Source organism: Anoplopoma fimbria, chromosome 2 (assembly GCF_027596085.1).
Source record: "Anoplopoma fimbria isolate UVic2021 breed Golden Eagle Sablefish chromosome 2, Afim_UVic_2022, whole genome shotgun sequence".
Taxonomy (NCBI): domain Eukaryota; kingdom Metazoa; phylum Chordata; class Actinopteri; order Perciformes; family Anoplopomatidae; genus Anoplopoma; species Anoplopoma fimbria.
This window is the reverse complement of record NC_072450.1, coordinates 8,813,399-8,837,559: the sequence shown is the minus strand read 5'-3', so window position 1 is coordinate 8,837,559 and position 24,161 is coordinate 8,813,399. Positions and strand designations below refer to the sequence as shown.

Sequence of the window (24,161 nt, the reverse complement as noted above, 5' to 3'; positions counted from 1 at the left end):
TAATGTGCAAGGAAATGGATCTCAGATAGGTTTAAATATTTTTATTTACAAATCAATACACGTTTGTGTTATTTAAGTTATTTATGTCTCTTATTTTCAAAAAAAAAAAAAAAAAAAAAATCCTATGCATTCTGGGCATCTTTGCAATAGAATCACATTTCTTGCAGACCCGATAAATCTGTTCTCCAAAATGATATATCCTGACAGTTAACGGTGGGAAATAACAGTATCTGTCAACTCGTCTCTACTTGAGAACTACTGTCCATGAGGTAAAACAATGAGGAGCCACTAGTAGAAGGCCTCCCTGATCTTGGCCTGCAGGCTGTCACAAGTCTTCTTGGCGTCTCCCAGCAACATTGACGTGTTGGGCTTGTAGAAAATGGGGTTATCTACAGCAGCGTAGCCCACGCCCAATGTACGCTTCATCACTATCACCTGGAGTTTAAATAAGTATATATGGTCACTGTTTGTACCACACACAGATACACAAATAGTGATATAGTTGGTGCAGCAATACATATCAAAGGTAGTTTAAAAGAAAGAAATGTAGACCAACCTGTTTGGACTTCCACACCTCCAGAACAGGCATGCCAGCGATTATGGAGTTTGGATCCTCTTGTGCGGCAGAGTTCACTGTGTCGTTGGCTCCAATGACCAGTGTCAAGTCCGTCTCTGTGGGCCACAGATGTTTACACATTTATACACAACGCAGACAAACCGCTGGCCAAATGCCTTGCAATTGTCCTCACTAGTGTCATCAGGTTCCCCCAGCATCACACTTATCTCCCTCTGTCCTAAACAGAACCATGTGTCTCGGACAGCTCACCCCGGTTGCTAAGAAAACAAGACTGTTGCCCCGATAAAAATAAAAAATGGCATGTCTAAATATCAAGATACAACACAAGGCTGCTCCAAGTGTGAAAGCATGAAAGGGCAGGGATGAGATCAGATATTACTCATAACTGATCTAGTATTATATTGGGACACCTTCCTGCCAAAGTGACACCCATGTAATAAATATTCTCACAGCTTTCTTTAGATATTAAAAAAAGAGTCAACCTGAGAAGTCTTCATTGATCTCATCCATCTCCAGGACCACGTCATAGGGAACACCAGCCTCAGCCAAGAGGACGTTCAGCTGGCCGGGCATACGACCGGCCACTGGGTGGATACCAAACCTGTTAGAGACGAAAAATATTATATATTATTCAACACACATTGATTTGCATTGAAAACTCACTACTCCCTGTTCCTCTGGAAACACAGGAAAAATGCACCTGTGTCTTTCTTTAACAAATTCAGAATATATTATATATTCAGTGGTGGAGGATTAAGATATTTTACTGAAGTTTACAAAAAAATAAATAATCAGCATTTAAAATCACACTTATTACAAGACTATTGAAAGTAAAAGTTCTCATTATGCAGCAGAATGTCTCCCCTGAGTGATATACTTTATATATAATATTATTTGATGATCATTACTGGTGTATTCACAAGTAAGTAGCATTTTCATGTTGTAGTCGTGAAGATTAAGAACCCACTATTAACTACTTCATACAATATATTGTTGGGTTGTTTGATCTTTAACATGGTCACATGTTAAGTTACTATAAAAGTGCAATTTTTTCCTCTGAAATGTATTTGTGTAACAGTATTAAGTAGTGTTAAATAAAAACAAGCAAGTATAATCTGAAAATTGAACTCAAGTAAAGTACTTTAGTAAAAGTACTTCTGTCTCTTCTTTAAGTCTGTACTATCCAGAACATTTTGCAGTTTCCAGCTTTTTCTATCAGGAGACAAGGAAAATATTTCCCCCTAATCAGTTGTTGGAAAGGAGTTGTTTTTTGGTTGGACTGCCTCATTTAAAGTGAAAATCTAAAATATTTTGAAGTCACTAGAACGCTGAGAGAGGTACCACAATTGTGATTGAGCCTTTGGCCCACTGAGGAATGCATTGCAGTATTTATATATTTGCAGTTTCTGTGGCAACTTCCCCGGAAAAACATGCTGTATTACAGTTTTTGTTTTTTTGCTATGCACACAATTGAAGCTCATGTATCAGCAACAAGACTCCAGACTGCCAAACTACATCAACCAGGACTGAAATATTAAGGATTGACACTTTAGAACACAAAAAAAATGTTCAAATAAAAGAATTCTGCCCTTTTTAGAAAATAAGCAGCATTCATCTTGTTTATAGAGTAGATGAAGAGAACAGATATTCACCTGACACTCTTGCCCTGTTCCTTCAGCATCTTCACCATGTCTGCAATCGGGTACTGGGCTTTGGCTGCACACAGACCCCAACCTGAACACAAAAACATACACAGAATAAACATGCAGGAGCCTAAGAAATGCCATTTAAATCTTAGGATATGATCAGCTTTATGTTACTAGTATAGTAGATCCTGTAGTCCCCCCTTGGATGCTGGAGTCTATAATTCAATTGACTTATTCGTATTTAGTTTGTAGCCCTGCTGGATTAAATGAGCATTTGACACAATAATAGTTTATTTTTAAATGAAAGCACAGCACTCCAGCAGGGGTTCAACAACAATAAAACCAGTGATACCGCTTTCCTTCAGTCTTCCTTTTGTCCTCTTCTCTCTATCCTCATCCACCACAAGTCTCTCTGTATTAAATCATAGTGGTTCTACTGGTTTGAAGGACATTTTTCTTCTGAAATCTCTCTCATGTGTGGTGTGCGTTTGGGTACCCTGCGTGCAAAGAGCTCCTTTCCCTGTGTCTGCCTCACCCCTATTTCACCCTGGTGGTCGGGTACCTTGTAGAGTTCAGCATTACCCCTGATCTAGTTTTTTCAAGCCAGTCACCCGTAAACCAGTATCTTTTTATTCCCCAGACAACTGGAGCCTTCTGTTTCCTCACTGCCGTGCTTTGTTGTTGACAGCGCACGGAGAAATCTCGAGTCTGGACTCAATAGCTCTTATAGCCTTTTCACTGTTTCTCTAATCAAAGCAGCATGTTGGACCACACAGCTGTCCTTGTGTTTGGTTTGGAGCCACTGGAAAGCAACAGCAATCCAAGTATCCAAGTTATTCAGAGTGGTTCCTCTTGATCAGGCCACTCAGCGACTATCAGTTGTCTGGCTTTTTCTTTTTTAATAAATCAGGATGTGGTTTCCATCTCACATTCCAAAAATCAAATTTATCATCGGCTACTCTTACTGCTGACAAAAACGTACTGATATAATTACTTTATTAACTTTAAGAGTCCAGGTGGCTGTGAGATCATCTGTGGACAAACTGCTCCCTCTTGTGGTAACCATTGCTTCAATAATCGATTATTATTACTTATAGTTTAATTAATTACTGTGGTGTCAATGAGCCCAAGATCCCGACCATTTCCAAAGCTGCCATCGTCTCCTGAGCTGCCGTGGACACATTTTAGATCAGCGTCTTGGCCGAGCGGTCAGGCTCAGTTGAAGTTTATCAGATTAGTGAGATCGTTGAAAAGATGCAGCTGGAGTGCAGAAGAGGATCAGCGTTGTCCAGTGATGAGGGAATCAGACGTTAAAAGTTGTGCTCCATCTTAGTCTCTGATGTCGTCCCAAACGTCTTTCTACACCCATCTCTACTAAAGGCTCTGGTGTTTGTCAGGAGGGCCTCGACTTTGTGCTGGTGGAGAAGCTTTTGCTACTGCAGTTTATGTATGCATGGTTTAAAATCACCACAAAGATCTGGTAGAATTGGTCTTTAGCTGGATAAAAAAGGCGGACTTGCCACAATGGCTGGTTACCTCATCCGCTTTAACTACTGTGCAGTCTTTTTGACCTTGAGCGTTTAAAAATATCTTCAGTTTGTTGAACCGGCTCCACATAAAATAGCATATTTTAAAAGTCCACAGAGCTTCACTGGTAGTCCTCTGAACTGAAACTTAAAAGGGGAACTACACAAAAAAAATTTCTCACAGGTCTGTATGAGTTCATCTCAAATCTCATTTTTTTTGTATGAAGCCATTTGTTTCTCCAGAGGGAGCTGTGTAAAATGCAATGCAATGCTTAATCGGTAGAGAAGTCTATTAAAATTTCCAACGATGTGACAGACAAAAATAAATGTTAGATTAAACCTCAGTCGCTTTGATTACTGTTTTGTACATAACCTTTTTCCCAAAACGCAAATACTTAAAAATGGGCTCAGCAACATCATGAATCTACAGTGGGTACAGAAAGTATTCAGACCCCTTTAAATTTTTCACCCTTTGTTTCATTGCAGCCATTTACTAAAATCGAAAAACTTTTTTTTTCGCATTAATGTACACTCAGCAACCCGTCTTGACAGAAAAAAACAGAAATGTAGAAATTTTTGCAAATTTATTAAAAAAGAAAAACTGAAATATCACATGGTCATAAGTATTCAGACCCTTTGCTCAGTATTGAGTAGAAGCACCCTTTTGAGCTAGTACAGCCATGAGTCTTCTTGGGAATGATGCAACAAGTTTCTCACACCTGGATTTGGGGATCCTCTGCCATTCTTCCTTGCAGATCCTCTCCAGTTCTGTCAGGTTGGATGGTGAACGTTGGTGGACAGCCATTTTCAGGTCTCTCCAGAGATGCTCAATTGGGTTTAGGTCAGGGCTCTGGCTGGGCCAGTCAAGAATGGTCACAGACTTGTTCCGAAGCCACTCCTTTGTTATTTTAGCTGTGTGCTTCGGGTCATTGTCTTGTTGGAAGGTGAACCTTCGGCCCAGTCTGAGGTCCTGAGCACTCTGGAGGAGGTTTTCTTCCAGGATATCTCTGTACTTGGCTGCATTCATCTTTCCTTCAATTGCAACCAGTCGTCCTGTCCCTGCAGCTGAAAAACACCCCCATAGCATGATGCTGCCACCACCATGTTTCACTGTTGGGATTGTATTGGGCAGGTGATGAGCAGTGCCTGGTTTTCTCCACACATACCGCTTAGAATTAACGCCAAAAAGTTCAATCTTGGTCTCATCAGACCAGAGAATCTTATTTCTCATAGTTTGGGAGTCCTCCATGTGTTTTTTGGCAAACTCTATGCAGGCTTTCATATGTCTTGCACTGAGGAGAGGCTTCCGTCGGGCCACTCTGCCATAAAGCCCCGACTGGTGGAGGGCTGCAGTGATAGTTGACTTTGTGGAACTTTCTCCCATCTCCCTACTGCATCTCTGGAGCTCAGCCACAGTGATCTTTGGGTTCTTCTTTACCTCTCTCACCAAGGCTCTTCTCCCACGATTGCTCAGTTTGGCTGGACGGCCAGGTCTAGGAAGAGTTCTGGTCATCCCATACTTCTTCCATTGAAGGATTATGGAGGCCACTGTGCTCTTAGGAACCTTGAGTGCTGCAGAAATTCTTTTGTAACCTTGGCCAGATCTGTGCCTTGCCACAATTCTGTCTCTGAGCTCCTTGGGGAGTTCCTTCGACCTCATGATTCTCATTTGTTCTGACATGCACTGTGAGCTGTAAGGTCTTATATAGACAGTTGTGTGCCTTTCCTAATCAAGTCCAATCAGTTTAATTAAACACAGCTGGACTCCAATGAAGGAGTAGAACCATCTCAAGGAGGATCAGAAGAAATGGACAGCATGCGAGTTAAATATGAGTGTCACAGGAAAGGGTCTGAATACTTATGACCATGTGATATTTCAGTTTTTCTTTTTTAATAAATTTGCAAAAATTTCTACATTTCTGTTTTTTTCTGTCAAGATGGGTTGCTGAGTGTACATTAATGCGAAAAAAAATGAACTTTTTCGATTTTAGCAAATGGCTGCAATGAAACAAAGAGTGAAAAATTTAAAGGGGTCTGAATACTTTCCGTACCCACTGTATATAAATGTATCTATTATTTTAGTGTGTAAAATAAAAATAATTGAGTAAATGTGTTAATTTTGTCCACAAAGTTGAAAATTCCTTATAAATACCCAGTGGACTGACACGTTTTGCTTTGCATGTATAGAACAGTGTGTACCTGGAGTAATGATGATGCTGTTGGCTTCTTTGATGATGTCGATGGTCTGGTCCAAGTTGACCTCAGTGTGCGTGCCGACAATCTCCATGGGCTTACCACCCGCTGTGGAGGTGGTGCCGTATCCACCCAGGATCACATTGGGCAGAGAACGGTTCATCGCCTTGGAGGAGAAGAGGACAATAACTCCGTCTCAGGTATTTGTGCCGAGTACACACCTGTGATTCCATACATGTGCGCTTTACTCACCACACACATGATGTAGGAGAGGATGGCACCGGAGGAGCCAATCAGAGCTCCAACAATCGTCATCAGATTGTTTTCTAGTAGGAAGCCTTCGGCACAGAGCGCCCATCCAGAGTAGCTGTTCAACACGGTGATGACCACGGGCATGTCAGCGCCGCCAATGGCTGCTGTCAGGGTTACACCCTGTGGGGAGGTTGGAGAAGTTAAAACAAGATTTATTTGATCCAACCACGCAAATTAAAACCACCTTGTTTGAGATGCAGCAAAATTCATCTCCTATAATGACGTTTCTAAAGTGCAACACTCACACACTCACTGGGAACACTTGTACTTACTTGGCACAACTTTTACTCTGAGTAAACATTTATTCTATAATTTAATCCATGTTTCTAAAAGAGTGATTAACATACTCAAAGACAGGGGGAAAAAAACACTCTTAACAGTTTTAACTTGACGAAAAAATTGTTTGTTTGTTTCGATTTATTTCTAGTATGTTTTTTCAGCTTGTTGAATCGTTTAAACTCACCATAATAGTGGAAAGCCCAGACACTCCCATTAGACAGCCCATGCCGGTACCGTAAGTCGTACTGAGCATAAAGGGCACCATGCCCCCCACTGACGCTGCCATCAGACCAGCGTTCAACATGTGTCGTCCGGGCAACATCAGGGGGGAGGAATTCAGGATGCCTACAACCCAAAAAAACATTGCCAACAAACATATTCAGAGAGGCCAGAAATGATTATTATTATATCACTTTTCTTGTGAGGCTGTAAGGGGAATAATTTGACAGTGTTGAGTGTCTTTGAACTGTCAGACTTCACTGTGGAGGCCTCTAATCAGCCGTCTGAGAGTCTGTCCCATCCACAAAATCAGACGGCCGCCCTCAAACCACAGCCGAGCAGCCACTACCCATAGCAAATTACCAGAAAGCTTCTCATGTGTTCCTCTTGATCAGTCGCACTGAAATGTAAATTAGTGACTGATGACACAGGCACACAATCCCCCCCCTCCCAGTTAGGGTCTGGATTTACCAGAGGATCTTTGGCTTTAACTAGATGAAAGAGACAATCAGCGCCAGAGGACGCAAAGCTTGGTGTGTCTATACAGATATTAGTGTGTCTGTGTCAAATAAAGAGCAATAATGAAGGAGATGTTCTACTGACTTTTAAACATGTCACATGCACAGCATATAACTACACATACAGACGTGTATTTGTTGCTCTCAAAGTATATACATATACAGAAATAGACAGAAACAGAACACAAGGACAACACATAAAATAAGGGAGGCATCAACATTTCCCACTTTGTACACGTATAAATATAAATATGTACACAAAAGTTTCACTATGAACATAAAAAAACAACAACAATGAAATGGAGAAAATATTGCAGTACGACTGACATACATATTACTACAGATATATATACATATATATATATATATATATATATATATATATATATATATATATATATATATATATATATATATATATGCTGTAGATCCTACAAATATTCTTGAGGTAACATCCTTTACCTTGAAGCTTGCCGTAGGCCACCAGTGAGCCACTGAAGGTGACGCCTCCGATGTAGGTGCCCAGATACGCCACGGTCTTGACTACGCCAGCGGCTGGGTGAGTGTCAAGGTGAGGGAACTCGATCATGTACTCGGCAACGCAGGTGAGAACAGCCGCCAGACCCACAAGGCTGTGGAAGGCCGCCACGAGCTGCGGCAAGTCTGAGATTTCGATACGCTTGGCAATGGTCAGACCTGAGATATGCAGACCCGACAAACGACAGATCAAGAAGTCAGTAAATCTCTGTGAGTCACAACAGTTTGTCTGGCTGGGTCAAGCACCAGACACCAAACTTCTCAAGCACTTTGGCTGCATTTGAATACAAAAGATTGAAAATATTCGGGTTTTTTCTTAACAAAACGGTTAAAAGGCAAACACCTACATTCAGTAACATCACTCTTAACAAAGTGGGGCCTGATCTTCGAAGCCAACCTAATGAGTCGTAAGTTAAGTATTGAAGTGTGTTTTCTCAAAAACACTAATTCAACATTGAGTAAACCCTCATGCTCTGCTGCCTACGTGTGTGTATGTGTGTGTGTGTGTGTGTGTGTGTGTGTGTGTGTGTGTGTGTGTGTGTGTATGTTGATTAAAACATCATTCATCATCCTGCTTTCTTGAATTACTATCAACATGTATAACATTCACACGCGACGATGATATCCACTAATCTTTGTATCTGGACAGCATGATTGATGTTCTGTTAGGAATTAGCAAAAGAAAAAAAAAAAAAAATCACACTCTTCAAAGACTGAAGGAGTTGCATGCAGAGTTAACAACATGTAACCGATTCACGGAGGTCTTTTCTAAACAAACTGCTGGACTTAAAACGGAGCCATGCCCAAGTTTTATTGACTTTGTTATAATTTAAAACGAGACATCATGACATCGTGTGTATCTCAGTTGTTGATCCTCTTAAAAGCAGGAAGCCACCTACCCAGGGTTCCTCCTGTGGCCATGGCCAGAGACATCTGAGACAGCAGCTCTGGTGAGGGTTTGAGGGCACCGAGGGTGGCGGCGATGCCCCCCGCCACTCCCATCATGCCCAGGACGTTACCTAGGCGACTGGTGCGCTGGGCAGAGAGGCCCGCCAGCGCCCCGACGCAACACAAGCCTGAGCCCAAGTACATCATCTGAGGAAGAAAATAAACACAAGTCAGACTTATTTGTGAGGAACTTGATTTGGTTACAGACATGAGTCGAGTTAAAGGTGTGAATAAAAAGCTTGATTAATCGACGAGGAGTTTGACAGAAAAGGAAATGGCAGCTATTTTGATTGTCAATAAATTGCTAAGGTCCTCAGTCATTATTTCAGCAAAATTGCTTAAAAAAAAACCGAATGAAAGACATCACAGTGGACTCTGGGATTTTGCGATGGACATTCTCAAGTATTTTCTGATATTTCATAGTCTTAATGACAATGCCACACTAATACTTGTTAATTAAAATACCAAACAAACTACACAATCACACTATGATCACATTCATCCTAAGTACCAGATACTTTGAGAGTTGATTTATTTCACTGACAAGCTCAAAGAAATAAAGAAAGGAAGAAAGGGCTGGTTATGTTCTTCAAAATCAATCCCGACAGCAATCAATAAATCAAATGCTCTGATAAAAAAGAAAAAAGAAGCCTGTCCAATGTGTGCACGGCCCACTAGCCTGTTACAGTCTGCTCTATGCAATCATTGCATCCTCCACAACCTGCTAGCTTGACAGCTGTGACTACTAACAGAACCCATGTTTGTTGTTTACGTTCACAATGATCATTTTGGGAGAGTGGCTTTGGAGAGAGCCCTGAAGGGACAGACAGTCAGTGTTGCAGACGCTCGCTAGGTTTAGTGACTTTTAGAGCGAGGCCTACTTTTCATGGAAAAGAGTTCTCAACAATGGGCTGGGTTTTTCAGTTGGATGATTTTTAACTTGCTGGTTTCTCAACATTTCCAACCCTAGCTTTAATACAAGCTATTATTTGTAAATACCTTAATAGAGAACAAATGTGAGTGGTAGGAGAGATACATGTCTTGTTACCTGCTCAATGTTGTATCCAGCAGCCACTGAGGCTCCATATCCCCCAACAAATGCAGCCCCAGGCAGCATGTACAGGTAGTTGTACTCTGGAGGGTCAGTGGGACGCTTGAACATGTCCAACATCTTCTGGGTGATCAGGAAACCACCTGCATATATACAGAGAAGAAATACATTTTTTAAATTTGATTGGGCAGACAATGAATCTTGTTCTCGCTTTTTTTTTTTCTGTGTTTAAGTGATAAATGTCGGACCGGCAATGTTGATGGAGGAAACAAAGGCAGCAGCAAGAGCGAGACTTTCAGGCAGGCTGGAGGGTGTGAGACCTCCACCCATCAGCACCAGACCTCCAACAGCTGTCAGACCTGCAAGGGAGGGGAGACAGAAATCATACCATCAGAAAAAAACAAAACACCTATGAATTTGGCTTTAACCATCTTCTATTGACTCCTGACCTGAGATGGCGTTGGTGACAGACATGAGGGGGGAGTGCAGAGCGGGGGTCACGCCCCACACGGTGTGGTAACCCACAATCCCAGACAGGCCGAAGGTGGTGACCATCTGGGTGAAGGCTGCGTTGGGGGAAATGATGCCCAGAGCCAGACAGGTGGACACACCTACAGAGAGACAGAGCAGTGTTGTTGTTGTTGTGTGTGTGTGTGTGTGTGTGCAGTTCTTTCCATATTGATGTCGTGGAAAAAAGTGTTCAGTCTTTTTTATTGAATAGGAAAGGAACAAACTTCTATTTTCATAATTATGTTATGCAAGCGTGATGATTCATAGTTTCTTCTACACTTCAAAGAATTGAACCCTTAAGTTATACTTTACCAAAAATGAATTCCCTGCTGTGTTCAATTATAATGGAACGTCCGCATTCAAAATTCCCATTATCTGGTGAGCTCAGTGCTCTAAGCAATAAAAAGTAATTTAGAAAATGGCAAAAACTTTCCAAATATGATATTGTTTGGAACTTGGGCTGCAACTAACAATCATGTTTTATCAATAATTAAAGTGCGGCTCGTTTTCTTGATCAATCAATTCATTTTTTGGTCAATAACACATCAGAGAAAGGGAAAATAATTTCTCCAAGTTGGCATTTTTAATGTGGACATCTTCAAAAAAAATATTCTTTTTTTTGGAGAAAAAGCAGCAAATCTTCATGTTTAAGAGGCTTAAACTATCAATATCTTTGGCATTTTTGCTTGAAAATGTATACAAGTAAGTGGTTATCAAGATTTTTCTTCATATTAACCAATTGTTTCAGCTCTATTTGGAATAGCTACATATTATACAGCCAAAATTTTACATCAGGGTAAGAAATTATAGGAAAAGCTTTTAAAACAACATTTTAAGCAACTTAGGCCAAACAAATATAAATAATTGCATTAAATTGATATCCCTTTAATTGTAATTGTTGTTTTTTTTATTCCTCTTCAGAGCAGGGGACATCAAAATTACTTGTAAAATAACTTTGTAGCACATGAAAATATGTAGAAGTCTGAATATTTCTACATGTATCTGTGAACTCATGTCTGACCTGCAGTGTAGACGCCAGCGGAGGTCATCGTGCGGTTGAAGGGAGAAACCACCGTTTTCTCAGCTTCCAACTCTGCGACTGTTTTCGGTTTCACTGGGGGTGGGGGGACTGTTTTGGGGAGGGGTGCTGGGAAAATGTTCTTGCCTTCCTGGATACATCAGAAAACACACAAGCAGACAGAAGTGTGAGAACACAGAAGTTGTCCACAGAGCTGTGCGTGAGAAACAGACATCAGGACTTTGGAGTCTTGCGTTGTGGGGGATCTCGCCTGGATGGTGGGAGCACTCAAAACACAAACTCATTGACCACATGACAGATTATACTGTACAAACAGCAATCACAAACCAGTTAACAGTGGTTTTGAAAGTGAAATTCTCTTTTAAGGAGCCCGAATAATGCTTAGTTTAACAAGGGGTAAACTGATATGTCCTGTTGAGGTTGCATGCTTGCTCTGCCATAAACAATGTGTCAAAGCCAAAATTCCTGGAAAAGTATATTTTGAAATGATCATAACATTCTTGCTGGAATCCAACATGAGCTTTTTCCAGCTGGGTTTGGGTTTTTAGTACTCATTTGGCGCAGTGTCCTAGCGCGACGCCAAAAGGAAAGGAGGGATGCCAGTGGAGACGGAGGCAGTTACATCAAATAGAAAAAAAGAAACCCCACCTTCATAACAAGAGTGCCACGGATGACATGGTCGATTGTTCCGTAGTCAAACTCGTCTTTGGGCTCGTAGTGGAAGTATTCCTTGTCTGGGCTAATGGCCTTCAGCAGCTTCAGTATGTTGTTTGAATACAGAGTGCTGGCCTGGGTGGGCAAGCGGCTGGGCAGGTCTGTGTAGCCAATGTGTGTAACTCCCTAGTTACAAAAGAAGAAAAAAATAGATCATCAGTAAATTCAATAAAAAAAAACAGGCGTCCAAAGAATTTATTTTGTCCTTTATATAATTCTGCTCTCTATGCAGAAACCTCACCTTGTGAACGTGCAGCTCTCCAGGCTTGGTGGTCTCGATGTTGCCCCCGGCCTCTGCAGCCAGATCCACCACCACCGAGCCGTCCTTCATCGACTCCACAAACTCCTTCTTGATCAGAATGGGAGCGCGCTTCCCTGCATTGGAAACAGGAAAAACCGGGACGGATTAGATGCGTCAAATGTTCAAAGTATCATGCATTCAAGCTGAGAAACAAGAAGGTTAGAGGACAGCGTATCCACATAAAAGCTGCAGGAACCAATTTTTGGCCACAAGGGGGCAGAACAACATCTAAACAACTTTCAAAACAAGCGTATCGATTTGTTGTGACTAATGTGTTCGCCATAAATTGGATACTTACCGATCAACAATCATGAAGCAACATTAGTATCTACATGAAGCTGTGTGCCTGGCTACCTGCTTTGTTTTAATCCCAACCAACTCCTGAGAAAAATATCTGGGTATTTTGCTGCTAGATGATACATTTTACACTCTGCTAAAACAGCTGCTAACAAGGATTGATAAAAGCAGCTAAATATCAACTAAAAACTACTTTGGCAGACTGCTAAAAAAGAAAAATAGGCTAAAAGACTTGCAGAGTTGAGTGGTGGTTCTCCCTCAGTGGGTTCATCACACTGGTTCAATGATACTATGCAACAAATGTATTCATTAATGCAACTTTAAAGAAGAAAGACAGGAGATGAAGAAGGTACCAGTGCGACTGACCTGGAATCAGAGCAGTGCTGATGAGAATGTCGACCTCTTTACACTGCTTGGCGAAAAGGGCCATCTCAGCATCAATGAACTCCTTGGACATCTCTTTGGCGTAACCTCCGACCCCATCGCCAGACTCTTTGATGTCGACCTCTAAGGGCTCCGCCCCGAATGATTTGAACTGCTCCAGGGCTGCCGGCCTGACAACACACAGTCACAGTTACTCATCACGACCATCATCACTCAGTCTGAGACACATGGTTTCATCTACTACCTGGTGTCAAATCCTCGGACTATGGCTCCCATTGACTTTGCTGCACCTGCTGCTGCCAAACCGGCCACACCGCCTCCAATAACCAGGACCTGTGTGCAGCAGAATCATCTTTATGGTTTAATGTACAAGGATGGTACTAATTGATATACACTGATAGAAAGAAAAGATTGTGGGCCGACACTCACGCTGATCTGCATAATATGTAGACGGTTACCTTAGCTGGGGGACTTTTCCTGCAGCTGTGATCTGACCAGTGAAGAACCGGCCAAAGTTGTTAGCAGCCAAAACCACAGCCTTGTACCTACAAAACAAACATTTACTGTCACTAAAACATTTCTGAATAGCTACAAACATTTGATATTTACGGACTACCTAAACAAGGCTTTGAAAGGCTGCAACTAGCAACAAGAATTTTAACAATAAACAGGAACACTACTAACGTCATTACAATGTTTCCTTCAACATTGAGGATTGATGATAAAAATGATTCTACTAGTTTTGGACATTCCTTCCTCTCAGATTGCTTATCTGAGTATGTTCCAAACCATTCCCTTAGGTCTTACGCTGGCTTGCTCAAAGTACCAAAAAATGACTTAATAGTTTGGTGAAGCAACCTTCTGTTGTTGAAACATAGCAACATATCAACTTCTGTTGCTAGTTTTAACAAACTGCTCAAAACTTACTTCTACAATCTTGCTTTTAATTAATTCCACCTTTTTCTAACTGTATTCATTTTATATTTATTTTGTATTTCTTATACTTGTTATTATATCTTAAAATTGTTTTACTAATATTAAATTATTTATTACTATAATTATCCTATTTAGTGGATTATATTATTTTATTGTTTTCACTTCTTGTGTTCCCTGTTTTTAAATACCAGGTTTTTTTTTCTCCTCTCTTTTGAAGCACTTTAAGCTACATTTTATGTTTTGAGAGATGCTATATAAATAAAGTCGATTATTATAACTGTTTTAATTATTATTATTATTAGTCTTTACCCTGCGATGTTAGCCATGGAGCTGAGTGCATCGTAGCCCTGAGCGATGGTGACTCTGGGCACTTGGTCCATGGCCAGCACGTTGCTCTGCCTCTCTGACAGCTTCATCATCAGCTCCGGGTTCTGGGCTGGATAGATGAAGCTCACCAAGGTGGAGTTAGGCTTCAGCAGGTCTACCTCGCTCAAACTGGGGGCTCGAACCTACAGCAGAAAAAGGAATATAAATTCAGTAATATATGTACAACAAATTGTATTATCAGGAGAGCAAATTGCAGATCTGTACGAACCTTGAGGACCAGGTCTGAGCCGAGGGCTCCATTGACGTTAGTGATGGTGGCTCCAGCGTCTCTGTAATGCTGGTCGGAGAACTTGGATTCCTCTCCAGCTCCGCTCTCCACCTGCACCTTGAAGCCCTGTTTGACCAGCGCCTCCACCCCGGCAGGAGACAACGCCACGCGACGCTCATTCTGTGCCGTCTCCTTGGGAACGCCGACCACCAGGTCCTTGTAGAGCACACCTGGACATAAAAAACACAGCTGGTAGTTGAGTCTGCTGAATGTAAATCTGCCTTTATTTAAAAAAAAAAAAAAAAAAAAAAAAAAAACATACAAGAAGCTTTTATACAAACAAACAAAATCCCTTTATTATTTCTACATATTTTTTTTTATCTGTTTGTGCAACAACACAGGGGAGCATGCGTGTACAGCCTGAGATTGTGAGGCCCGGGAACAGTGTCAGGTTACACATTTCTCTCCATACACGGAATGGTGACCTCCCCACCATGGAGACATTATTAGCAGGTGATTGGCTCGGAGCCAGCACACACACACACACACACAGAGAGAGGCCTGCACTCCCACAAAGACACGCTCAAAAATCAGACTTAAAAAAAGCACTCAGTAACTCGCAAAAGTCTCTCCAACACTCGGTGACATGTGGCCCAGCGAAACAGACTCTATAAACAAACGTCTGTGTGCATTATCTGCCAGACGGCGGTTAAGCTTTTAACATGTCACCTTTAACTGACCTCTCATGTGTTCTCACATGTTAGCAGCTCCTACAGTGAGCATAGCCGCGGCCTGCTTCACCACAGCTCTCCCTATTATGGGAAGATCTCTAGCAACCTGCTGCAAACAGTTTGTGATCTGTGGAGTTTTCCACTCGTCTGGCAAGAGGGAGAGAGTGTCCTTGAGTGAACTCTCATTCCTCAAGTCAGACACAGAGGAAATCCAAACCAAAAGAAAGCATGCAGGCCCAGGCTGTCCTCTGTGAAAAAACACTATGTTTTAAAGGTTAAGCATGGTGTTTTTAGTAGAGCTGTACATTTCCTACCTCTGGAGGCCTTTTGGTCCCATAACACAGGGAAAGTCCTGAACTGCCTCCTTCCAGGTATCCTCTGACGGACCCCTCTCTGGAGCAAAACGACTGAAGAGCTGGAGATGCAGCGCAGGAGGGACGACATGGCCACTGACCGTCTGGCCTGAGAATCCCTCTAGCTCTTGAATATGAATACAAATAAGCAGAGGTAGGTGGCAAGTTAACTCTATGTCAGATAGCAAAGCACATTATAATCAACCCCCCAAACAAGTAGGTCCTGAGCCCCCCCTAGTCACACACTTCGGCCTACAGACAGCAAAGTGACGTTTCAGCTCTGCAGGACAGGACACACACAGGGCCCAGGGTCGATTACACACCCCGGACTTGGTCGCGAGATCTGGAACTATGACGGCACAGGGGGTGCAAACTGTGCCAAGTCTGGCCTGGTGGTTGTGAGCAGGAGGAGAGGGAGGAAGAAGCCAGATAAATCAGATCAAATGTGGTGGGGCTTAAGGGGAAGGATCAGGACTCAAGACACAGACATTTTACATTACATTACATTACATTACAGTCATTTAGCAGACGCTTTTATCCAAAGCGACTTACAATAAATGTATTCAACATAGGTATGAAGAGAACTACTAGTCACCAGAAGTCATAAGTGCATCTCCTTTCTTAAACAAGCATTTAAGAGCAAAAACCAGAGCAAAAGTACAGTGCAGAAACAAACTAATAAGAATTCAATAAAGTGCAACAAACTAATAGGCACACACATTATTACACGAGCAAACTGTAAAACACAAATAATCTACTGGTCTCTTTTTAAAAAAACACACCATTTAATCAGCAGAAACAAAGTGTGAAAGTGACTGCTTGGTGTTTTGATTTCTGAAAATACATATTTGCTGTTTTTCATTCATTCTCTGAATCACACAGTCAATCAGTGCCCTTCATCCTCCTCCACATTTTTTACTCATTCATTCCTAAATTTGAAGGATTTGTTGATTCTGTTATTTGTGCCAGACTTGCCTCTCAGATTTCCAGAAAGAGCAGGTTTAACTTTCCCCTCAACACCAGGGTCACCTGTGCGACAAAATCCCTGCAGCTCGAGAGGACAGACGACCTTCCACAGTTTCGATATCACTGCTGAACTATTTATGTATAAATAGCAGGTCATGTGACTTAACTCATGAACCACCCCTGAAGCAGATAAAGTCCCTGAAGGCTGGCTGCAAGACTACCTGCGAATCAAAGGCTGGATCAGTGGTACATTTATTTATTTTTAATTAAAGGTATGCATCCACATACATCATCAGTCTCAAGATAGTACTTGTCATTTCATACAAAGCTCTTAAATTAAAAAATATCACACGCACACAAATAATTGTTTAATATTTTAGACAAACGTTTGTTTACTTTTCTTTAAATTCAATGCATTTTATTTTGTGAACGCATGGTGACGCCAGAGCGACAGAGAAAGATGTCAAACTTAATTGTTGGACGACTATGACTATTTCCTTGCTTGTTTTTTCCAAACAATACTGTTACCAAAATATTATTTACACTTTGTATTTTATTATGATTATTATATTACTATTATATATATAAGCATTATTAATGCTATTATTATTAATATTATTATTATCATTATTGCAGTTGTTGTAACTATGATAATTTTATTTTCATTTATAATATTTTTGGGGTTAATTTTATGAATACATTTTATTTACAGTGAACAGACTGAGCTAATTGAGAAATTAAAAAAATTAAAATGTATAAGGGAATAGATAATAAAATTAGATTAAGTAGGCAAATAAATGCAAACAAACAAAAACACAAGTCTAGAGGAAAACACTAAAAGGATTATCATGCAGACTATGGTAATGGTCTTTTGGCATGTATTTATTTGAAAGTATCAGATGACATAAGGAAAATAAAAGACACAATTAAATACAATTTATAAAGTTATGAAAGGAGGAAAAATTTCCAAAATCTTGCCTTATGAAAAAGGTGTAATTTACAGTAGCAGTCAAAAGTTTGGACACATCTTCTCATTCAATGGTTTTTCTTTATTTTTATTTTTATTTATTTCTACATTGTAGATTAATATTGAAGACATCCAAACTATGAAGGAACACATATGGAATGATGTGGTAAACAAACAAATGCTCAACAAACCAGAATATGTTTTATATTTTAGATTCTTCAAAGTAGTTGAATGAGAAGGTGTGTCCAAACTTTTGACTGGTACTGTAAGTTACTGTAAACACTACAATTTTGGGTTGTTTTAATCATTTTAGTTTACCATATGAATTAATGTAATTTATTAAGCTGCACAGAATACTGTGGTAAATTATTTATTTATATTTTTGCAGAAATTATTCTGAACTTGCAGAAATAAGTTGTGCATTAATACATGCAATCATGCACACATAAATATAATGCATAAAGTATTGCCTTAATAACGCGTGACTACAAAAGTATAATAATAGTATTATGCATCAGAAATCAGTAAATATACAGTACCAGTCAAAAGTTTGGACACACCTTCTCATTCAACTACTTTGAAGAATCTAAAATATAAAACATATTCTGGTTTGTTGAGCATTTGTTGAGTTTACCACATAATTCCACATGTGTTCCTTCATAGTTTGGATGTCTTCAATATTAATCTACAATGTAGAAAAAAATAAAAATAAAGAAAAACCATTGAATGAGAAGGTGTGTCCAAACTTTTGACTGGTACTGTACCCCAATGTATTCATTAGCAGTGGTGGAAAGTAGTTACTGTAGATTTACCCAAGTAACATCTGGAGTACAATATTTTAAGGCCTAATTGTACCTTAGATGAGTATTTCCATTTTCTGTTTCTTTATACTTCTACTCCACCACATATTTAAGGCAAATATTGTTGATTGATACAGTACCAGTCAAAAGTTTGGACACACCTTCTCATTCAACTACTTTGAAGAATCTAAAATATAAAAACATATTCTGGTTTGTTGAACATTTGTTTGTTTACCACATAATTCCATATGTGTTCCATCATAGTTTGGATGTCTTCAATATTAATCTACAATGTAGAAAAAAAATGAAAATAAAAATAAAGAAAAACCATTGAATGAGAAGGTGTGTCCAAACTTTTGACTGGTACTGTAAATATAGTGCATAATGTAGTTCCTTAATAACGCGAGACTACAAAAGTATAATAATAGTATTATGCATCAGAAATCAGTAAATATATATTTCATTGTCAATATAAATAAAGATACAGTACATTTGGGAAGCGGAAACCAGTGTCTCCTCTAGCGCAGGGAAACGTTTTTGTTGGCCATCTTTTTATTTCAAGCCACATGTTTTTTGTAAACACTGATCGGTCTGTTGTATCATCACCAATAACACTGATATCATTCAGACTCCATTCACTGCTGTCACCCACCATCTGGTATGTAACAGTTCAACACTTTTTACATTATTATTATTATTATTATTATTTACAGCATTTTAAAATGAAGTTATAACTAACAGGTAGCATGTAGCATAGCTCACCATTACACTGCTGCTGAAGGGATGGCACATGCTTGACTGTTTTATTTTTTTGCACTGTAATAAAGAATAAGTTTAATTGTCTTTATTTTTCTGCAGGTGGACACAGTCATGTCTCTGAGGCTGCTGTCAGTGGAGCCATGGGACCGGGGCTCTCAGAGGTGCAGGCTGGGTCCAGGCTTGATGTCAGCCCTGGGTGTGAGTCTGGGCTCCCCGCTGCTGGTGTCTGTTCCTGGGGGAAGCTGCCTGTGCACCGCCTGGCCCCGGCCTGACCTGGCAGAAGGCTTCCTGCAGATGGACCTGAGATGTTCCTCTCCAGGTCTAATCTCTCACCCACCCACCCATCTCACCCTTGACCCCAACCAGCTCACCCCTGTGCCCTGCCCCAAACTGAAGGGTGTCAGGATCACTGTGGTGGTCCAGGGTGCTGGTTTTAAGAAACACACACCCCCTCGCCTTGTTCACGAGCTTGTGAAGGACATGCTGAAAGGTGTGCATGTCCACGAGAAGCACGTGGTGAACCTGGAGGATTTTGATACAGAGATTAGATATGTTGTTATTGAAAGCATCAATCAGGATTCTGCCAGTGCTGGATTCATCACCGCAAAAACTGGTGTGGAGATAGTTGGCATCCAGACGCTCCGGCATTACAGGAGTCAGCTGCAGGACCAGCAAATAGTCCCACTGGGGGGACTGGAGGAGGTCAGCGTAATGATATTAAAGCTATTCATCCAGAGTGTGTATTCTCACAATGTGACCTTTTTTATTTTTACTATATTTAAGGTATGTGCCTCCCTGAGAGAGATGCTGCAGCTGCCCCTGCTCTATCCAAGCACCCTGAGCTCTCTTGGTGTGTCGTGTCCCAGAGGGGTGCTCCTGGTGGGGCCTCCAGGTGTGGGCAAGACCCTGCTGGTCCGCAAAGTGGTGGGGGAGGTGGGAGCCAGTCTGGTGGTGGTCAGAGGGCCAGAGGTATTCTTTGCATCCTTTCATATACTCCATTTGTTGTTGTTTACATTATTTTGTTCAACATTTTCAATCCCAGTATGTTTAATTATAGGTTTGCCAAAATCCACATGTATTAGTAAATCATCTGAACACTCAATTGTGAAGTTGTTGAAAGATAATCCAACCAATTATGAACTAGAACACCATATCCAAGCAGAAGTACTGCTATATAACCAGATGTGATTCAACACCAGTCAACACTGTTGTGTTTACAGGCCCATAACAAAATTACAATTTGATGATGTGAACTCAATTTCCTTGAAATCAATCCTTCCGTCACATTTTCAAGTATTCTTTAATAAAGAATTATGTTCCAATGAAAATACGTTATTTTTTTAGCCAAAGAGGACAAATGACAAAATAGTGTTCTCTTCATAATAATGTTAATTTGCATATTTATTTTGCGTTAAATGCTACAAGGACTTGTGTCAGAGGCCTGTTGATGTTGTGCATTTTGGGTGACATATAGATTGATTTAAATGAAATACTTTAAACAAATGAAACACTTAAAAAACACACGTTCTCTTTATTTTGTATGTTGCATGTTTTTGTATAAATACAGCTTATTATTATAATTATTAATAGTAATTGTGAATAATCATTTCAGGTGGTGGGATCACGGCCGGGTGAGAGTGAGGAGAAGTTGCGCGCCGTGTTTGAGCGTGCTCGCTCTGCAGCTGAAGAGGGTCCCTGTGTGCTGTTCCTGGACGAGTTGGACTCTCTGTGTCCGAGGAGAAGCGGCTCGTCGGCGCCGGAGAACCGCCTGGTTGCTCAGCTCCTCACACTGATGGACGGGATGAAACAGTCCGATCGCTTCCTCATCGTGGGGGCCACCAACAGACCGGACAGCTTAGACGCGGCACTGCGCAGGCCTGGAAGATTTGACAGAGAGGTGGGGGGTGATGAAATACATAACCCATCACATAACAATAAATGTAAATGAATCTTTTGACAATCTGGATTTTCACGTCTCTCCTTCAGGTTATCATTGGAGCGCCCACTTTGCAGCAGAGAAAAGCCATCTTGTCTGTTCTGTGTGCGAGGATGCCTGTGTGTCCCAGTGTGGACATGGCAGAGCTCGCACAGAGAACCACAGGCTACGTAGGGGCGGACCTCAGCGCCCTCTGCAGAGAGGCCGCCATGCACGCCATACGAGGAAGCTCAAAGGTAAATGCAGCAATAAAGGCAGGTATCGTATAAAAATAAAACAATAATATTTTATCACTTCTAGGGAACATTTAAGATCACTTCAAAGCTACATGTAGTACCTCCTGTCTGGATAAATGCAGATTGGATTACAGTTCACACAGTGTATCAAATGACTTATGATCATGTTTTGCTGCTTCACTTACATTTGATTTTATACAGTACCAGTCAAAAGTTTGGACACACCTTCTCATTCAACTACTTTGAAGAATCTAAAATATAAAACATATTCTGGTTTGTTGAGCATTTGTTTGTTTACCACATAATTCCATATGTGTTCCTTCATAGTTTGGATGTCTTCAATATTAATCTACAATGTAGAAAAAAATAAAAATAAAGAAAAACCATTGAATGAGAAGGTGTGTCCAAACTTTTGACTGGTACTGTATATGTGGCTAAACAGGAAATAAATCACATTAGTGCTCGGCTTCACATCTAGAAAAGAAAGTATAATAGTGGTTATTTGGCAACCCAACATGTGTATGTGTATTTAATGTACCGGTAGTGTCTGAGTTGTGGTTAGTTAAAACAACTGTTTGCACAAGTGTGTTTTGCTGTTTGTGTGACACAAAGTTGATAAGGCATTCCATCAATAAACTACAGTGCATATATGGCCACATGTTCCTGATAAACCTAAAATATGGATTGCATATCACATACAGTACTTTGCACTCAGAAATTTGAATTGATATTTGAGTGGATTATCCTCTCTTAAAATGATGCAAATAGTAATATAAGTGTCGTCTGCAGGGTTCAGGAGAACAGGTGGTGGGTATGAAGCACTTCCATGAGGCTCTGAAGGCGGTGAGTCCCTCCTGTCTGAGGAGCAGCCTGGGCAGGACGGAGCTGTCTCCGACGACATGGGAGCAGATAGGAGGCCTGGAGGAGGTCAAACTCAAACTCAGACAGGTAAATGAGCGTCAGTGCTTTAATTATCCAAACGTAAAACACAAACCATCTGAGAATGTTAACTGACAAAGAAAAACTCCTGTGATTGAAATAAAATACTCTCATTTTTCCTCCATCTGTCCTGTCTTGTGTCTTAACATTAAAGAGTATAGAGTGGCCGATGATGTACCCCGAGGCGTTTGTCCGTCTGGGTCTGTGCCGGCCGCGTGGCGTGCTGCTCTACGGACCTCCAGGATGTGCAAAGACGACGCTTGTCAAGGCTGCAGCCAACTCATCTCACTGTGCCTTCCTGTCCGTCAGCGGCGCCGACCTCTACTCTCCCTATGTCGGAGACTCTGAGAAAGCTTTAGCACAGGTACGTTTCTGTTAACGGTAACACCTGAGAATGGCTGCTGCGGTCGTGTCCTCCCGATTCATCCACAAACACCTGCACTTGTCTGTCCACACACAGCTGTTTCGCCAGGCCCGGGCCTGTGCTCCCTGCATCCTGTTCCTCGATGAGATTGACTCTCTGATTGGCTCGCGGTCAAACGGTCAGACGCCAAACAGCGTACAGACCCGCCTCCTGTCTGTGCTCCTGAATGAGATGGACGGGGTCGGACTGAAGACGCTGGAGAGGAGAGGGACGGAGAAGATCCTCCAGGCGGAGGGAGCGGAGGAGAATAGAACGCAGGAACAGGTCAGATATTATGGAGGCTGTTTCTCCTCCTCCTATCGCTTAACACAACATCACCTGATCAGTATGAGGCGATCCAGTCAACACTTTATGCCGTAAACTGGTTTTATTCTTTGACAGTTGGACTTCGAGGAAGTATGCAACAAGGATGTGATGGTTGTAGCCGCCACAAACCGACCTGACTGCTTAGACAATGCCCTCCTCAGACCCGGAAGGCTGGACCACATCATCTATGTGCCACCGCCTGACCAGCAGGTAAGCCATTTGTCTTAAGGGAATAAAAAGTTATAGTGATTTAAAAGATGATGACCACGCCTTTTTCTATCAGTATGTCTTAAAGCTAGGGTGGGCGATTTTGGAGAAAACAGTCGTTGAGATTCCGTCGCGTGCTCTCTGGCCTCTCCCTGCCACGCTACCTGCTGTAGCTCCTCCCACCGAACGTCAGTTATGCGCGTTCATGTGAATTCAGTTACATTGATAGGAAGACGAACAGTCCCACAGCCAATAAGAACGGAGAATCGGAGCCTCGCTCTGATTGGTCAAAGTGTACATGAGCGGTGGCAATTTTTGGGTGCGGCCCACAGAGGCAGGGGAGAGCAAAGTTATGAGCAGATATTCTCAGAGCACTTCACCTACATATAGCTGACTGGCTATTAGGACAGTTTTGCCAAATATTACAGTAAAGAAATTACCCACCCTAGCTTTAAGTTAACTAAACTTGTATATCTGTGTGTCTAGGCTCGTCTTTGCATCCTGAAGATGCGCACAAAGTCGATGCCCATGGGTGCTGATGTGTGTCTGGAGGAGCTGGCTGAAAAGACCGAGCTTTACTCTGGAGCTGACCTGGAAAATCTCTGTAAAGAGGTAACGTGTAACCCTTATGTTCTAAAACACAAAATCTAATCCTGGTCCTAAGTGTTGACATAGACAAATGGATAAAGTAAGAATGAAAACAGTTTTTGTTTTCCAGGCTGCTCTGTTGGCGCTACAAGAGGAGAACATGGAGGCTTCTACCATCAAGCACACATACTTCCTTCGGTCTCTCACTAAAATGAGCCCCTCCCTCACTGCCCAGCAGATCCAAACATATCAAAAACCTCCCAGATGACAAACAACATATGACCATGTCCACTGCATTGACAACATGTATTACTACAGAGTAGTTGGTTTTAAATAAAATAAGTAAAAGTTGACTTTTGGTGTTTTC

The 24,161-nt window shown here is 41.3% G+C and overlaps 2 protein-coding genes across 3 annotated transcripts; one reads left to right on the top strand and one right to left on the bottom strand.

Moving 5' to 3' along the window:
• Positions 1-110: 110 nt before the first annotated feature.
• LOC129099991 (NAD(P) transhydrogenase, mitochondrial-like) lies at positions 111-16,750 on the bottom strand. Its single transcript, XM_054609473.1, is given in 22 exon segments — positions 111-435; positions 557-672; positions 1,060-1,178; positions 2,230-2,311; positions 5,949-6,108; positions 6,195-6,374; positions 6,718-6,878; positions 7,733-7,966; positions 8,707-8,902; positions 9,804-9,949; positions 10,055-10,165; positions 10,256-10,417; positions 11,338-11,485; positions 12,004-12,195; positions 12,311-12,444; positions 13,034-13,221; positions 13,296-13,403; positions 13,510-13,596; positions 14,297-14,496; positions 14,583-14,812; positions 15,628-15,793; positions 16,642-16,750. Coding segments are annotated over 21 exon segments (3,231 nt in total). The 5' UTR covers positions 15,758-15,793; positions 16,642-16,750; the 3' UTR covers positions 111-288.
• Positions 16,751-16,827: 77 nt separating this feature from the next.
• Positions 16,828-24,147, top strand: spata5l1 (spermatogenesis associated 5-like 1). 2 transcript variants are annotated; one of them, XM_054609338.1, is made up of 11 exons: positions 16,828-16,878; positions 19,258-19,860; positions 19,942-20,127; positions 20,771-21,055; positions 21,145-21,330; positions 22,120-22,278; positions 22,424-22,633; positions 22,730-22,957; positions 23,075-23,209; positions 23,693-23,818; positions 23,925-24,147. In XM_054609338.1, the coding sequence occupies exons 2-11, from the start codon at positions 19,270-19,272 to the stop codon at positions 24,060-24,062; spliced, it is 2,244 nt and encodes a 747-aa protein (XP_054465313.1). In that variant the 5' UTR covers positions 16,828-16,878; positions 19,258-19,269; the 3' UTR covers positions 24,063-24,147. The 2 variants fall into 2 exon arrangements, with proteins under 2 accessions (XP_054465313.1, XP_054465304.1); XM_054609329.1 differs by lacking the exon at positions 16,828-16,878 and adding an exon at positions 18,955-19,057.
• Positions 24,148-24,161: the final 14 nt, after the last annotated feature.

What these genes read in the sequence shown, in the direction of transcription:
- spata5l1 (XM_054609338.1), top strand. Translation starts at nt 19,270, where the DNA reads ATGTCTCTGAGGCTGCTGTCAGTGGAGCCATGGGACCGGGGCTCTCAG. An exon ending in TGGTGGTCAGAGGGCCAGAG is followed by an intron (nt 20,128 to 20,770) that starts GTATTCTTTGCA and finishes TAATCATTTCAG; the next exon opens with GTGGTGGGATCACGGCCGGG. An exon ending in AGAATAGAACGCAGGAACAG is followed by an intron (nt 22,958 to 23,074) that starts GTCAGATATTAT and finishes ATTCTTTGACAG; the next exon opens with TTGGACTTCGAGGAAGTATG.